This window comes from Acanthaster planci, linkage group LG19 (assembly GCF_054643075.1).
Source record: "Acanthaster planci isolate LZ-2023a linkage group LG19, COTS_SCS, whole genome shotgun sequence".
Classification (NCBI taxonomy): Eukaryota; Metazoa; Echinodermata; class Asteroidea; order Valvatida; family Acanthasteridae; genus Acanthaster; species Acanthaster planci.
Window position 1 is genome coordinate 5521194 of NC_141795.1, and position 17383 is coordinate 5538576.

A 17383-nucleotide genomic window follows, 5' to 3' on the forward strand; every position below is an offset into this window, starting at 1 on the left:
CTAAAATCTTTGAACGTTATTTTTCCTATCCAAGGGTTCCAGAAGTGCACCATCAGGGGTCAACTTTCAGCCTCTATATTGCAGTGACCAGGAAATAGAAGGAAAAATATCTACTATTAGATGTACTCAGTTTTGCCGTCGTGAATTTGTAAATTTTGTTTTGCACTTTTACATTATCCATGCAATGATGTTTGTAGTTTTATTGTGTCACCTCAAAACATCAGTTTTCCAAGTCTCTTTACAAATTTGGTTAAGACTGTCCACTAATGTTGACCAACACAGGACAGCTCCCCGGTTAAGTTCACGAAAAACAAAATGCGCTCGTGTTTCATCCCAAGGAGTGATCATGAGATCTCATAAAACACTTTTCTGTGTAAAGTCATACAAGCAATTGCGCAAGCATTAAATTTGAAGTTATTATTTGATCATACCAAGCGCCAACGATAGTATGAATAATCAACCGCCTGTACTGCAGTACACAGCGTTTTAAGGATATGGGTTACCAGCGAAATATTTTTTGGTTGTTAAACAGATGGGGATTACTTTGGGATTTTTGCCCTGCCCGACGTGTATTACAATATTAATACTGTATACTCAGTGTTTGCCCCCGAAGGCTAGTGAAAAAACCCACAAACGAAATCGGTTGGGAATCAAAAAGTGGGTTCGGGGCACACACTTGTAATACAAGTCGGGCAGGGCAAAAATCCCAAATTAATTAACATCTCCCTGGGGCAAATCCATCCTTGGAAAACAGATGGTACATAGCAAGGCGCTCGTTGAGCTCTGGCATGCCAGAAAGTATAGCTTTGAATTGTGGCAAGACTTGTTTTACAGTTTTGGCCGGCGTACCGTGCAGCAGGCGACACGCGCTGGCGAGCTCGAGCACAGCCGAATAGAACAAACAAACAAACAAACAACCCAACAACCCAACAAACAAACAAACAAACACCCCAACAAACAAACAAACAAACAAACAAACAAACAAACAAACAAACAAACACCCCAACAAACAAACAAACAAACAAACAAACAAACAAACAAACAAACAAACAAACAAAAAAACAAAAAAAAAAACAAACAAAAAAAAAAAAAAACAAACAAAAAAAAAAACAAACAAAAACAAACAAACAAACAAACACCCCAACACCCCCAACAACCCAACAAACAAACAAACAAACACCCCCAACACCCCAACAAACAAACAAACAAACAAACAAACAACCCAACAACCCAACAAACACCCCAACAACACAACAAACAAACAAAACAAAAAACCCAAAACAGTTTCAGCCTGAGACGGAGCCGAAGTTTAATATTGGAAACGGCCAATGTTTTTCTGTCAGTTCGTCTCTTGTGAGTATAGCGCCCTCTACTGGTACTGCTATTCGGCATTACTCGCCAGCGCATGTCGCCCACGCGTACACCGGTCAATACAGTAAAACTAGTCTTGGGGCAAGACTAGCAGAAAAGCGGCAATTGTCGGGGCAGTTCAAACTCCATCCTGAATTGTATAAATAATTCGGTTAAGGAGACTTATACCACGTCTCTGCCTCCACCATTGTACGTGATACAAGAGCACAGAAAGTTTTTACTGATGCTTGAGTCATGAGATGAATTTGATCCATTGTCCACCGTTCATACTAGCCGTAAAAGCTTTAATCCTAGGTGAAAGCCATTTTATTGTGTAACTCACTCTTTTGCTGGGCAGAATGTGTGCGCAGGCAGTCACACACGTGTAGTCGGCGCCATCATTGTATCGCAAGGGCGCACACTGTCTTCATTACCTCATGGATTTATATTCAACTTTCCAGATTCAAGTTACAAAATGCTATTGATTTAACTGTACAGAGTGAAGAACTTTTGGGACAAACAACCAACTTGGAGAGCGGCTAATTTGCAATTTGGGAACCACAGTTTGCTGGGCAAATGAAGACCTCGTCTATATAACCTTGCAATTGCCGTGGAGGAAGGAACACGCTTATACTCATCAAAATCCCTCGGTCAACGAAGGACATTATTTCGTTTGGAAAATACGTGCATGTGGAACGTCATCTTAGAAATGTACGTATGGGTAAGTTTCTAAACGTCCTGTAAAGTTATACATGAATTATTGTTGTTACAAAGGGCAAAAAGGGAAAGCATCCACCCCCCTATCTCCCTTTTCACGTCAACGTCCAGGCTTTCCAGTTCCACTGCTGCAGGGTTCGGGATTTTTTTTCAGCATTCCCCACTAGTTTGTAGATAGGAATACACATATGGCTGTAAGTCAAATTAAATAAATCTTTACAACTGTTTTACGCTCTGACAAAAAAGAAACCACGACGCGGAAATTATAGTTAATATCTACGCAATTTTGCTTTTATGATACACATAGGATCATACGTGAGAACTCTTGCTAACTTTCGATATATGGATAGATAACGTTTCTCCAACTTGTTTTAAATACGCACATAGAAATTCTAAATTTAAGAATGTTCACTTATAAGTTTTCGTTGAGCAAAGTCCTTTATTTTTTCAATGGAGCTTGAGAACCGCTTCATGCAGACAGCGCCCTCTTTTAATCAACCATGGCACTTTAGCTCAGAGCCCTCTTGACACAGCAACTCAAACAACATAATTTCATTCGTTATATAATATACTCAATTTCATTTTCTAATTCATAATTATTTTTACACGAATTAAAACTCTCTAGTTTAGACGCATTAACACTGAAAGGTTGCGCGTCGAAATGTATTTATCATGACGAACACCACAATACTCATGTCTTGATCGTTGATATCAACAAGGTAATAATTCAGTTCAAGGACAAAGTTGCGTTTGACTGTCCACAAGATTATATGAATTTCATTGGGGCTATTAATGTTTTGTCACATCCTGCTAGGAATAAGATAATATACCTTCGGGCGCTAAACCCAAGTTGGGGTCAGCGTTGGACATGAACCCCACTTAAATTGTAAGGTTATGTCAGTCAAAATAATGAACACCACAAACTTCAATTTGCAGTTCCGTACATGGTTCTTACCAATAGGGAGCTTTTCTTTTTCATTTGGGATTCCCAACACACCTACGTATTCTGCCTAGCAGCGCTGTCTGTTGATAGACTTATCTGACATTGCTTTGAGCTATAAAGTATTCTTACTGGGTCCTTGAACTCCAACGCAGTACCACAGTGACACCACTGTGAATGAGCATTGTGTCTGAGCAATAAATCGATGTATCTCTAGATATCAGCTCAATAGCGGCAAAAATTGGTATCACAAAGAGTTGTGCAAGACGCTGTCCGAAGCTAAAATTATTAACAATGATATGAAATTACATGTAGCATGCAACCCAACCCTTGTAATTTCCAAGTAGATGGCAGAGTTCAACGGCAACCACATGATTCCACCACCATGTTCCGGTAGTTCTTCAGTCCCACATTATCATTCTCATCCAAGAACAAGATGGATAGTGATGTCATTTTCTCAGGTACGCAGCAAGGAGGCGGAATTTTTGTCTGTGTGCCGGCGACGCTCATCACACTCTGAATGGTTGCATGGTTTGATGGATTGTCGGTCTAGCGATGAAAAAAATTTGAAACGCATTATTTTTGACATGTTGCTTTTGAATAATAGAACAGAGGAACGAACTATTATGGTTTCGTTTTTTAATATAATTATACACGCAGTCTTTTCTACACCATGCCACTAAAAGGTACCTAACTGTGCTCCAAAATGTTGGCTATAGAGACGGAGATTTAAGCAATGTGTTGAATTTTTGAGTGTATTTAGTTTACCTTCGACAAAGGGAATCTGCAGTCCCCTGCACAGTAGAAAGCATTATAGCCGGTAGGTGCGATGACATATCCATCCCAATCAATGGTATCAAAACTAACAAACATGGGATGACGAGAGCAAGGGCCTTCACCTGGTCCCATCGGCAATACAGTGTTTTGATCTCTGTCATCATTCATAGCTTCGTGGACCTCATCATTCTCACCTTCATCTACCGAGCTAGACTGGTCTAACAGTGGAGCTTTCCGGTGATTTTTCTTCGAAACTCGTTTGCGTTTTTTACTGCTACGTTTCTTGGCCTTGCGTCGTTTCGAGTCTTGTTCATTGAAGTGTTGGAAAGTTGTCTGGTGAACCATGTTAGTGCTTCCTTTAGGGAATTCGTTGGTCATGATTGAGTGAGTATTGTCATCAACACTTCGAGCGTGTCGAGTGTGACTTCCCATCGATGCTGAATGTCTCTGCGCCTTGAGAGGACGAGTTGTTTCGGAAGGGGATGTTTTAGTTTTGGAGCCCTCTTTTGTCCACTTTAAGACTGAATTTCCACTGCTGTCATCTTCCTCGGCATACATCAGCAAAAATGGGCGTGCATGATTTGAGAACATTTTCCAATGGGTTATAAGGTCTCGTGGGGAATTAGATGAGTCTTTAGTTCCTTGAAGCTGGAACGAAACACCCACAGTAATCTTTGAATCTTTACCCTCCGAGGTTGGCTGGAAAAAGAGAGATATCTGAGATGTGACGTCAGTTACTTGCCATCCACGCGCTTCCGCCGGGTGGTGGTGTACTCCGATTGACTGGCATACTGATGACGTATTAGTGATGAGATACAATCGAATGTCAAAGGTCGGTCTTGAGCCAATCACGCCGCTTTGGGAAGCGAAGTAATGAAGTTCAATGGAGCGAAGATTCTCAGTATTCTGGCTTTTTATGCTGAACACGTATGTTGGGTCGTTGCATGCAAACCCTGAAAGAGAAAAAAACAACGAAGCGGATTAGATGCACGGAGAAACCATGCAGAGCGGCACCAACATTTCAGAAACCATTCTATAGTACCACCTGGCTTGGTTGCATCATGGAGGCCATAGTTGCATGTATGGGGATTCTTTTACAGTACTTCCATTTTGCTTTTCCACAACATCCATTGTGCACATAGCAAGAATTTGAAAGGAACTTTGTATTGTTGGTTTGATCTCATTTATGTGTAGAATTTTGAGACTTTAGCAATGATATGCACAACTACAAGATCAAGTTATTCCTTTGACAATTATTTTTAAACCTCTGCTTCCCTTGATTGCTTGTTGAGGCTGCTGGAAACTGGACAACCAAGATTGCTTATGCAGCACCCCTAAAAAATAGCCACACTTTATAATAATTCAAACGACGTGCACGCTCGTGAATAATCCCCGGAGCTTGCCTGATTAGTAAATTTATAAATGGAAGCTAAACTAACTTAACCAGAGATCGGTCCAACATCACAGAGAATAATTGAGTTAGATACCATATAAAGCATTACTTTTATCAGTAAATTCAATAAAATGCTCTCAGCAAGGATTCAAATTACTAAAAGAATCAAGTTAAAACCAGCGCTAGTCTCTAAATGGCCGCTAATTCTATTTACGTTACCTCTGCGAGCTTATTAGGTCGAAAAAGGCGCAGACCTAAAAATGCGTTAGCACGGTATAGTGTTTTATTCCTCCATGGTAATACATATGACATGCACATGAAGCCAGCTGCGATATACTGGTCTTGTGAAAACCATTAATTAACCTTACCATGTCATATTTTAAATATAAACTGGATGCTTAAGTCAAAATCGGAGGAGAAAACTGATACAAAATCTTCTGCAGGAAACTGTGATGAAGAATATCATACATGTACCCCATAGGCATGCGCAGTGTAGACAAAACTATATGTACTGTAGGTCTGACTTGCGCTTGCCAGCTTCAAAATCACAAAAAGACCACGCTTACAGGTTTCGGCCACATATGCCATGTGTCCTTGCTCTATGCACATACCAACCATCCTTCAACTCCAGAGTAGGACAGTTTATTTTTCTTGACACTTAACGACCAGCCTGCTTAATTCACGCTGGCGCATTTGTAAAATGCGAAAGCGGTATGATAAACAAAACCGTAATAGCACAGGGCACGACCTGTACGGTTCATATTAGCCGTCTATCCAGGCTGTCAGAGGCAGACAAGACGTTATCAAGCTTAGAACTTATCAAAGAATGACATTCCTGAGTCCGGCAGCTATGTATAAAATCAGCTCGGAGTTTAATATTGGTGTCAAAATGTAGGCATGTGTGTTTTTAGGTGTCCAAATTAGCAACAGTTAGATTTTTATGTTTCATTTTTAACATTAAAAAATAGCCATCCAAGCACTGCAAACACATGTATATAGGAATGTCATTTGTCAAAATCAACGTCGCAGTAGTACGTAGTAGTTTAGAACACACCTGTGCATTGTAAACATGAAACTAGGAACGAAACTGTTTGTTGAATTTGATGGGTCGTTTATTTGAAAGCCATTACTTCTTTTCTGTGGGTTCATGTTCAAGAGGTTGCGTCTTAACCCAAGTCAACTTAAATTTTGAAATGCTGACAGATTTGCCAAAACATGATACACAAGCGCTGGGCAGTGGGTACATACCAAGACAGGAAATGGACTGAAGCAGTAAAAAGTTCTTACGGCCCTTGATCGTAAGGAGAATTAATGAATAATGATGTGTAAGCTAATGGTTGTGTCTCAACCTTACCATGAAGTTCGAGCCTTACTTTATGACTCGATCAAGAACAGACTCATATACCACAGGCTATGGGTCTCTTAGGGTTTAAAATGTGATAACTTTGGCATGCTTGATGATTCGACAGGCCGACTGAACTGGGTGAGTCACACACGCCAATAACGAAAACTGTGCAAAATTAATTTTTCGTAATAACCAATGCACAACTCTACAGGGATCCTTGAAAAGTAATTCCATTTCATGTTGTATTGAGAGAAAGTGGTGAGAAAAGAGGAAACTGGCACTGCAAACACTCGACAAACATGATTAACTTATTCCAAGTAGTATCTGAGGACAGCCAACTGTCGCCATTGCTTATACTCAATTTTTGTGCAAGTCTGTCCATGGATCTGTCACCCAAGATGTGACATATGATGTGACTTATATTGACTGACCCTTGCATGGTGGTCTAGTCCCTGACTCCTGCCCCAGGGAGTCATCAAGTATATCAGGCTCGATTATGTACGCCTTTCTATATTCCCTGTGGTGGAGAGTTTTTGTTTTTTGTTTACTTCATCATAAACATCCCACATATTGGACTATTGTGAAAACATTTTAATCTGTGATAACGTAATTGAAGTATAATTTTAGTGATTATGGTTTTTAAATGTCGCAGCTGGCTAAATAGACCAGATAGAAGTAACCCAGCCTTACAATACGATAATCATTAGAACCTCCATGCAAAGCCATTTCATTTATTATTATTTCAGAAAGAGAGAAAGAAAAATACTGGGAGATTTCAATTCATTTCAAACTTATTGTCCGTGATTTAGGAAACTCAAATGCTATAGCAAGACCAGTTAGTTTGAGCTTCTGTCAAATCAGATTTGATTTGATTTGATTGAGCTTTTTATAATGAAGTTAACATTTAAACCTCCAAATGGTACTTTGAGACTGAGCTCCGTTCTTGCATTAACGTTAGGTGGATGTTTAAGAAATTAAGCTGCCCGTAAATGTATTTGGCCTAACTGTCTTGAAAACCGGCCTGTCATAAAACAATTGATGACTGTTGATATTTGGCCTGACAGCGGGTCTGGGGAAATCGTCAAAGATCTGATAAGCTCTGTCGGTATCTTTGTCGCCTGTCTACCGTCGTCGTACCATTATGTCAACCATTCCACTGCAGGGAAGAATGGGGTAACAACTGCTTAAATCAAACTCAAAACAAACAACCACAGAATCGTAATCATTATAAAGGTGAACTTTGACCAAAAGGCAAAATGTATGTGAAAGAGCCAGAATAAACAAACCCATAAATAATTTTAAAACTGATAAACAAACTTGAATGACTTGTACGTGAAGGTATCGGCAATTCTTTGAGTGGTATTCAAAAGTTGAATATTTAAGGTCGAGACAAAACACATTTTCAACACATAAGTTGTTTCTGTAGTGGTAAAAGCTAATACTAAGAAAACAACAATTGTACCATTTGAAAATAAACAAAGTAAAACAGATTCATCCAAAACAGACCAATCAAACTTGACCGTGCAGGCTGGTGTAAGAAACAGGAAAGGAAATAGCGACATTCCAGACGCTAGTCTTTTTCTGATTGGTCTCTTTGTTGTTTCCGTCTTTTTCTTGGAATATGAAAACTCCTGTTTTTTCTAATAATGTTTTTAATATTTTAACGTATCTACTCTTTATTTTTCAATTTTCCCTCAAAGCGCCTGGTTCGCCGACCTTGAGTAATTCCATACTATTTGTTTACCACATTTACTACATCGATATCGAAATAATATCCAACCATGATAAGTCAAATCCGTCATGGAGACGCTTCCATTTTCCTTTAATTTCTGCTGTCATTATTGATTTGTTGGAGCAATGAGGGTAGTGCACGATTCCCACTGTAGGTCACGTTAATTGTGCATTGGCAAATTGTTTCTGACAACGATATAGCATTGGACTTTTCATGTGTTTGTTTTCAGTTTTAAGACATCATTATAACGAGTTGCTCTTCCCCACAGGAGGCGTAACTAAAGGGGCCAATTTGATGGGGGAGGCTACGGAAGTTTGATGTAGGCTGTTACCTCTGTGACTAAATAATTTCAAACAACAGAAGTCTGCTTTGCTGGAAATACTGCAAAGGCAGAACGTGAGATGGTTTTACCTAGTTCCCTTAACTTTTGTAAGGCATCGAAGATAAAAGCGTGAAATATCGACGGGAATTTCACCTGCAAACATATGATTTAAAAAAAAATATTTCACAGAAAATAATGCAATGGGATCTAGCTGTCAACGTGTGTTGGTCTACTGATTCTTTTCCAATTACTAAAGGTGAATTTGATGTGGGAAGTAAAATGAAACAGCCTGACGTATTTATGGGCTGTGCTTAACGCCCACAACTCCTTTGTTCACACATCAAGTCCACCATTATGGTGCAAACTGAAGAAAGATTGTTGCTTCGTTAAACAGGGACGACTTAAATTAGCCTCACAGTCACTGACTATTACCGCTAGTAATTACTGGTTTCTCTCAGTAATACATCAGGACAGGGTTCTAAATCTTTTAAATGCTCTTTTCCCAGGAGTGACATATATCTTTTGACTGTTGATCAATTTGCCGCTTTAGCTTTAAGGCATTTTTAACTGGAGTTAAAGCTTTAGCAAGTCATAACCTCAAAACTAAGCCCAGATCCAGTTATCATGTTATAATAAATGAAATGAAATATTCTGAAAATCATCGCAGAACACGCGCTGAAACATAACATATTTGTTTCACAGTAAAATTAGAAGATGGAACGAAGTCATGCATTATACAAATTATTAATTATTACGACAAGAATTTCGAACCAACATTTAACTGTAAGCGCCTATCTATTTAATGACAGTGGTCTAACAAGCAACCAGTGAGGCATAGGCTAGTATGATCACTCATTCTGGCATCAACACGAGTAGATATTTCAGAACCTGTAATGTCAAAGCAAACTTGTAAAGAGAATGATAGAACTATAAGTTCCTTATTCTTGGTGGAACAAAACTTTGAGTCGCATTTTCTCTCAGAAAGATTCAATTAGTTTTGCCTCCGTTTTATTTCAAGCTACATGTCTTTTAATACACCCACAACACCTCGCGTAAAGACAATTAATCAATGCACATTTTTACAGACTAGTAAAACATTTGCAAGAAGTGATGTTGGGAAGCTGCTGTATCTGAAAAACGCGTATTTTTTTCTATGTTGTGGATAAAAGCATTACTATCCTCTTATACACGTGTTAATCGAACAAAGGATATTTAGGTTTAGTTTCACAGAATAATAGATAGGAGATGAGTTGACAATGATTAATACTTAATCTTGCACAAACCCCAATACTCTGGGGCAATGATAGGATGAAGAATCAAGGTTTGAGTGGATTTTATGCTCGGTTTTATAGCAAGTTCCTTGTCGCTGGTGGTAAAACAAAACAATGAACAAGGAGTTGTCATAAATTCGAATTTCATATCGGTCATCTTGACGTATCAGCTCATATAGTCCTGTATGTAGACACCCAGTAAACGATGTACACAAATAGCTGGCATTTGTCTGTTTGGATTTCGTGTTTCTTTTTCTCAGGCACGTGTTTCATTACTTTAAAAAAGGGGCCAATCCATTGTTTGTTGCATGTGCAAGGTTATCACACTGAAGTTTCTTTTGGAAGGGTGTGAAAAGAGACTGAGCGTGAAATATGTTAAAAGGGATCATCAACATAAAATAGATTGAAAATTATATATATAATTTATATATATAAATATATATATAAATAAGTATATATATATATAAATATATATATATACACGCATAAGTTGTACAGTGTGTATTGAGCAGACAAGGTAAAGCTCGTACACAAACCCTGCCGTGTTGACATAGATTAATCTATATTAAGACCTTCCTCTTCAATTTACTTTGTGATTTTGTATGATGACATCGTGAAGCAATGATCATTTCCTCTCGGGCCAGTCTCTCCCCTCCGGCTATTAATTCAATGCAGATGGTTGTTCCCCCGAGCGAAATGCAAGAATTTCACATGTTTATAAAGAACTTACGGTAGTAAATGTTAGAATCTGTAAGACAACGAAAGGGTCTATCATTTTATTTGTATCGGTGGAACGTCTGCCACATTTCTGTGCTGGCGAATGAGATCGCGGTCAATTGAAGCTTTTAAAAACCTGTTACAGCGTTAAACATTTAAAAATTTGAACAAAAGCAACTGTATGTTGTACGCAAGCTTTGTGATCTCAGTTTTATCTAATTTCAAAAAGTGGTTGTTGGTTGAATGCAATGAGCAATGTGTATAATTCAGTGCATTCAAAACTTTTTGTAATGTTCGTATAATTTGTTTCATTAAAAAAATGATATAAGATGTTTCATATATTTCGCACCTATTTAACCAAGGCACACAAGGACGCTTTTAGTGGGTTGTGTTGTTTTTATAAACTGACAGAAAGTCCCCACAGTTAGTTAATGGTGGGAAAAGAATTTCCTCCTCTTAACGCCAACTGTGCTCAATGATGCAACGCCATCAAAACTGCTAAGAACAGGACAATGTGGCAGCAGTTGTGAACGTGCATACACTCGACATTTGAATGCCATTAGTTCACCCCATTAACCTTTCGATTTCCTGCTTAAAAAAGTACAAAGATGAAAAACGTTTTGATGATTTTCCCTTCTTCGTGGTTTTTATTTTAAAATAAAAAAATATTTCAGTTGACCTGCATTCACATATGTAATGTGAAGCGTGTATGGTCCAGGCCGATAGCTGTTTGTAGGCCCGGTTATATACATGTCTTAGACTTGGAGGTGTTCGCCGGAGACGGCCCATTTCTGTGGTAGCAGTAGGCATGATTGCTCCTGCTAGCCTTTTTTCATGTGAACAAGCAATAGCGGCCCGAGCACTGAGCACCTAACAAGATAACACCTTACCACCAAGGTCTGGGGTGAATCACAGTCGCAATGTATAGCGAAATGATGACGGTCAAGGTAACTTCAATTTAACCAAGGGAAATTTTCACCAAGTAAATCTCGGCATAGATCTAAGTTTGGCATAGATCTGAAGGCAACCAAATAGGGTGTCATTAGGACAATTACCTTAACACACTGTAAATAAAAATTAAGGTCTCTAAAGATATATTGGAAAAAATCTTCCCGTTCAGGAAAATATCTTGCAAGTTTGATGAATTCGTGAAACATGGTCGCTCTGGATACCTTTGCATTTCTTGCCTTTGCAGCTACAACATTGCATCCAGAGTATTTAGTTACGCACCATGCTTGAACCTGTGCTTGAATAAAGCATTCGAAGTCTCAGGAACTAGCAGTTACGGGAAGTCTTATAAGAAGCATGAAGTCGTCAATTGAGACTAGCTTCTATCAAGTGGCGCACCAAATTGGGAGAGGGGCCCTAGAAGGGCTTGAGCCTGCAGAGGTAATTTTTCTACTTTTAGAAAAACGAAATGTACACCTATATCTTAAACTATATACAGCCGTACATCCCAGTTCCCGATGGAGTGAGGGGGGGGGTGAGCATCATAATTTCGGGGGGGGGTAAACTTGGTCCGTGTCCCCCTAAGACAAATCCTGGGTGCGCCACTTCCAACCTTCAAAATCCCGGTAATAAAGATTCCGTTTGGCGCTTGCAATTTCTGACGTCCTCTTCAGAATCTTCTCCGGATAATCAGTTATGAATCACTTTAAGTGTCGATAAGGTTTGTTGATTAAAACATCCGAACTTTCGGCAGACCATGTCTGCGACTCAGGTATTCTTAGCTCTAAATTCTTGAATGTGTGCTGTGTTACAGACTACATGATACTTTAACTAGTCACGGGCAAATATCCTTGACTGTGTATTGTTATTACCATTATACCCCAGACTAGCCTTTTTTGTATAAAAATGAACACCTACTGTCCAGAATTATTAAAACAAATCTTCCCCAATGGGTTTATATTAATTATTTAAATTACTTTAGCCAGAAAGAGAATGAGTATTGTCTACAGTGCTGCCGAAGTAGGTTGTCTGGTAGTCAGCGTGACATGTAACATAATACAGTTTAAACTCATAACTTTCTTTGAAGAGGGGCGGGGGGCTAGGTTAACCTGTACTAAACCATCATGCGGTAGGTTTCTTGATTCCTGTTAATAATGCACCTCCACCCTAGGCTACATGATTAGGATCCTTGGAGAGGTATCTCAGGTCCAGTCCCTGCTATCCATTTGCAAGCAACGCAGACCATTTTTTCATCTTTATGATGGACCAATGCAAGTTTCATTGCTTCATTTATCAAACAATATATTCTGCTGAATGCAAACGGCTCCCTTCCACATGAAATCTTCCACATAGGGAAAAAATCCCTGAGACAAGGGAAAGAGGAAAGTGTGGTTTCATTCTAAATAATTACCGTCAAACCGGGGCGTTGATAGAGTTAGTGATTCTTTCCAGGTTGGTCATTCACACTTGAAATAGCCTCACTATTTAAATGTAAAATCTTTACAAATGCAGGGTGTGAAACTTCTGTATTTTAAGCTTCATTGCAAAGTTTGAATTTGAAATGCTTGCTGAGTACAAATCCCATATTTACAGGTTTGTGTCTTTTTCGTTTTTTTCGTACTTACTCATTGTCGGTTGGTAGCTTCGAACTGTGTTCCCACGTTCTTTCAACTGATCACCATCCTTAGATAGCTGCTGCATGATTTTCATGATATGCTTCGAAGGACTGATGCCTGAGTATCCCCCAGCTCTTCTTGTACTTGGCCAGAGGCCAGGTGGGTCAACAGATTTCACATCCTTAGAAGATCGAAATTGCGATGACTCATGGTGAACATTTGAAGACAGTCCGTGGCATAACAAAGCCGCCAGGTAGCATACTGTTAGCAGTGGAGTCACGGTAACGTCTACACGGTTCCCAAGCATTTCGCAACACTTTAAAAAATAAATGAAAATAGAAATATTGTACATGTCCTTTGGCAAGATTCTCCGACTCAGAATGTGGATTACAGCATAATGTGTTTCCACGAAATCCAAGGAGATCAGATTTAGTTTATGGCTGAGTTATTACGAATCATTACCTGTGTTCTAACTTCTGCTTGCTTTAAATTACTTGATGAGACGAATTTTTACCCATCTGCTTTTTGTGGAAATTCCTCAAGTGTAAAAACTTGCGAGGAGAAAAAAGTAAACCTGTCAGCGATTTGGGTGTTTTGGACAAAAGAAAATGATAAAAGTAGAAGCTGTAAAACAGCGGCAACCAGGTTCAATTCCTCGACGGTTTGACAGTTTTAAATGTGATAACATTTCGTCAACCTACCGTCAAGCTGTCGAGGAGACGAGCAACAATACTATATACTTGGTCTTGTCTACTGCTACGCCTCTGCAGCGCAGAATAGCAGATGAGGAGATAAGTAACCGTACCGTCCAAAATGCAGCGGTGGATATATCTGAGGTGTATATAGCAATAATCCCAGCGTAGGTCTACAGCTTGGATGAAGGTCAGGTGCGGGTACGACAGATTGATTGGCTCAGCCAGTTGCCCGAGAATAAATTACTGTTTCTGGTTGTTGCCCCACTCACAAGCCCACGTGGTATGCGTTCTAAACCATTCGTCTTATGTGATCCGGTTATTCTATGGCACAGATCTAGATGCGTACCATATATGCAGTGATCACTTAGTACTGAAAATATGTCTCTAGCTGTTTTTATAATTTATTTTAAAACTTACCCCTAAAAAGGAGGATTTTATTCCTTCAGTACTTTAGATTCATCCACTCCCAAAGGTGGATTCCATGGGGTAGCTTCAAGAGAAAACTTTATTCCGCTTTCTTACATTTTTGACAGACTTTTGAGGTTGGAATGCGGGGTTAATTGTGGTGATGTTTGAGGCTCTAAGCCTTACTGCAACTCTTGAGGGGCCTAATACACACCTGTCATTTCTTGCTTCTGGATAAAGTCCAAATTAAAGTGCTCACGTCTGATTTCAGAATTATCTTGAAGAGGTTTGTCGATAAGAGACATACGACGCATACTTTGGCAAGTTGCTGAACTCCATGAGGGTATCGTTCCAAGAAGTTCGAATCTGAGACCCATCATTTCTCCATTACGCGTACACAACGATCAGTCCACCGGCCAAAACAGAACGTTGCTCGAAACAAATAATTCCATTTCTATGCTCGACTGCAATCTAAAACTATCGTCCTGTAATTAACCTACATTGGAATTAAAAGTTCTGTCTGCAACCGACTTTTTCGCCATGGGGTTCTTTCGGATTCTCCTTTGTTTGTTGGTCATCGTATTCGCTGTTGAAGTTTCAAATTCCGCTTCAATCCAAGGCTATATCAAGTCTCGAAGTAAATCCTCTTACTATCGAAATTTAGCTACGAAAGACGGAGCGACATCCAGGCACGCTGACGAAGTGGCAAACTCCAGGCCCTCTGGACAGATCATTTCTGGTGGTTCTGACTTCGGTAAAACATTAATGCCTCTCGATTTCTTACAAAGTAGTGACCAGAGAATACACGAAGACGCCACAGTCAAAGATCAGGCAGAATTAGCAGGACGGAAGGACTCAGTCAAAAAGGCATTCAGATTTCTTCACCATGAAATGGCCTCTAATTCCAGTTTGCCTTCGCCAGTACACAGTGTACCACCATACATGATGAATATCTATAACACATTTACCATGAAGCGTGACGATCATGTTCAACCGGAGGCTAACATCGTTCGCGGTTTTCTGAATCAAGGTAAGCATGCAATGCATCATTGTTTGGTTTGTGTTTTTGTTTTTTTCTGATTTGATGGGCTGGAGAGGTGGGATATGGAATTCGTAAAGAAGCTTAAGATTATCCCAGTCTTGAAATATCGTCTTGATCTCCACCCACTTCCAAATTGACAAATACCAGCCAAATGGAAAATTTATTCAACTAAGAAAACTATTAAAACTTCATGAAATTTATCGTTTAGCCTGGGTAAAATTGACTCATTAGAGGTTTTGCTATTTTGATTTGAAGAGGTTACCATTAGCTGTTTTGTATTTGACTCGAGTAAGTAAGTGCTCAGGCAAACTCGGTGGTCAATGTAAATCCGCAATTATTAAACGAACGCCATGATTTTCAGTCATTAAGAGTAAAAATAATGCTATTAAAATCAAGGCCTCGAATGTAGGATTGATTTAATAAGGGAAATAATGGTCTGATCATTGATTTTTGATTTATATTATACAGGAACAAATGACCTCGAGAACAGCTCTGGCCTGGAATCGATTACGTCATGGAACCAAGGGACCCTACATGACGATGGCGGTGATCGTAACTTGCTGTTTAATATCACGATTCCATCAAGTGAAACTGTCGTCATGGCACAACTTAGGATCTTCATTTTGGTTGCTAATAGCAACATCCATTATGGAGGCATTGCTCGTATCCTTGTTTATCGTGACTGCGAGGTTAACACAAGGCTGCTGACGTCACGGGTGATATGTAGGCAAACTAATGGATGGGAGAGTTTTGATTTGACAGGTCTGGTTCGATTGAATGTCAAATCAAATATATCTGGACAACCACGTGTACAATCACAATCGCTACGCCTCACGATCCACCTACAACCACTGATAAAAAATGAAGGCAGATCAAGTCTGGATGTCGACATATCACGTGATATCGAATTGAAGCCCTTATTGGTTGTTTATTCAAATAACTTCAACAGCTTCAAAGAAATGGGTTACCAACAAAAACAAGACATGTTTGTAAGCGACCGAATGAAGAGACACACAGTAGTTGGAACGAGTGATCTAAACAGCGTCAGCATTGTTCGTAAGAAGAGAGATTCTGTGAGACTCAACCACCTGTGTAGACGGCGTCCGATGCAAGTCACCTTCAAAGATATCGGTTGGGATGAATGGATTATTGCACCCAGACGCTACCAAGCTTTCAAATGCTCCGGACAATGTGTCTTTCCATTAACAGACCACTGGAGTCCTACTGTACATTCTATCATTCAAACATTGGCCCATGAGTATGATCCAAAAAGCGTAGAAAATCCGTGTTGTGTGCCAACTAAACTTGAACCAATATCAATGTTATATCTCGATGAAAATAACATACTAACGTACAAGTATCGATATGAGGGTATGGTCGTGAAAAAGTGTGGATGCCACTAAAATTAGTGCAACTAGACGTATTAATTTGATGTGACTGAGGAGGGCATGGGTACATTTTGAATATCATGCAAAAGGGGTGCGCTCATTGGCGGACCCAGGATGGGGCGACAGGGTGCGCGACAAGGGGGCAGTAAAAAAGAGAAAAGTGATGGAGCAGATGTCACTTCCCTTACGTTATTAAAGGAAAATTTGAAGTTTCTGCTCCCCCCGAAAAAAAATGCGTGGCGATGAACACGGTCAGTATTATGTACAAAACTCTTACTCCTATTCCTCTTTAAAACAAAGGCTCATTCACCCCTTTATTTCTCATACCTTAAACGGTGCTTCTCCCCCACTCCGTTCAGCTCATGTATTATTTATTTTTAGAATCAACGTCAACTATTCCCACTGTCCATTCCCTCTCATCTTTGCCCCTTCGAGCTTTCGAAGTCCAGTTAGTGATTTTTGTGTAGCCTCTTCTATGTTGTATTCCGTGTTTCATTATTTGAATGTAATTTTGGTGAAATTCGTCAACCGTCATTTATCTGGAGGTTTAAAACGAAACCTACATCAGTTTCCAAGATTCAACTTAAGTCAAAGAATTAAAAGCGGAAAATAAGATGGAAAACTAAAACAAATTAATTTCATGGTTAATTTCCTCCCGCATTTTAGTAATAAGCAAGGCAACACTAAAGTACATTATAATAATCATACACACGTGCGTGATTTGA

General features: G+C 39.4%; 2 protein-coding genes and 1 long non-coding RNA gene across 4 annotated transcripts in view; 2 read left to right on the forward strand and 1 right to left on the reverse strand.

Moving 5' to 3' along the window:
- LOC147795973 (uncharacterized) overlaps positions 1–17383 on the forward strand; it is a 107792-nt gene that overhangs the window by 71374 nt on the left and 19035 nt on the right. The window contains exon 2 of one of the 2 annotated variants that reach the window (XR_015423351.1): positions 1849–2071. The exons of the other annotated variant lie outside the window; for it this stretch is intronic. This is a non-coding gene — a long non-coding RNA (uncharacterized LOC147795973). The remainder of the gene's footprint in view (positions 1–1848; positions 2072–17383) is intronic. 2 annotated transcript variants of the gene reach the window in all.
- On the reverse strand, positions 2331–13979 carry LOC110973196 (growth/differentiation factor 10-like). The gene is made up of 4 exons (XM_022223840.2): positions 13830–13979; positions 13138–13444; positions 3776–4737; positions 2331–3556 (listed from the first exon to the last, which is right to left on the reverse strand). Exons 2-4 carry the CDS (start codon positions 13433–13435, stop codon positions 3365–3367), a joined length of 1452 nt encoding a protein of 483 aa, XP_022079532.1. The 5' UTR covers positions 13436–13444; positions 13830–13979; the 3' UTR covers positions 2331–3364.
- On the forward strand, positions 14143–17331 carry LOC110973203 (bone morphogenetic protein 10-like). The gene is made up of 2 exons (XM_022223853.2): positions 14143–15258; positions 15739–17331. The coding sequence occupies exons 1-2, from the start codon at positions 14769–14771 to the stop codon at positions 16671–16673; spliced, it is 1425 nt and encodes a 474-aa protein (XP_022079545.1). The 5' UTR covers positions 14143–14768; the 3' UTR covers positions 16674–17331.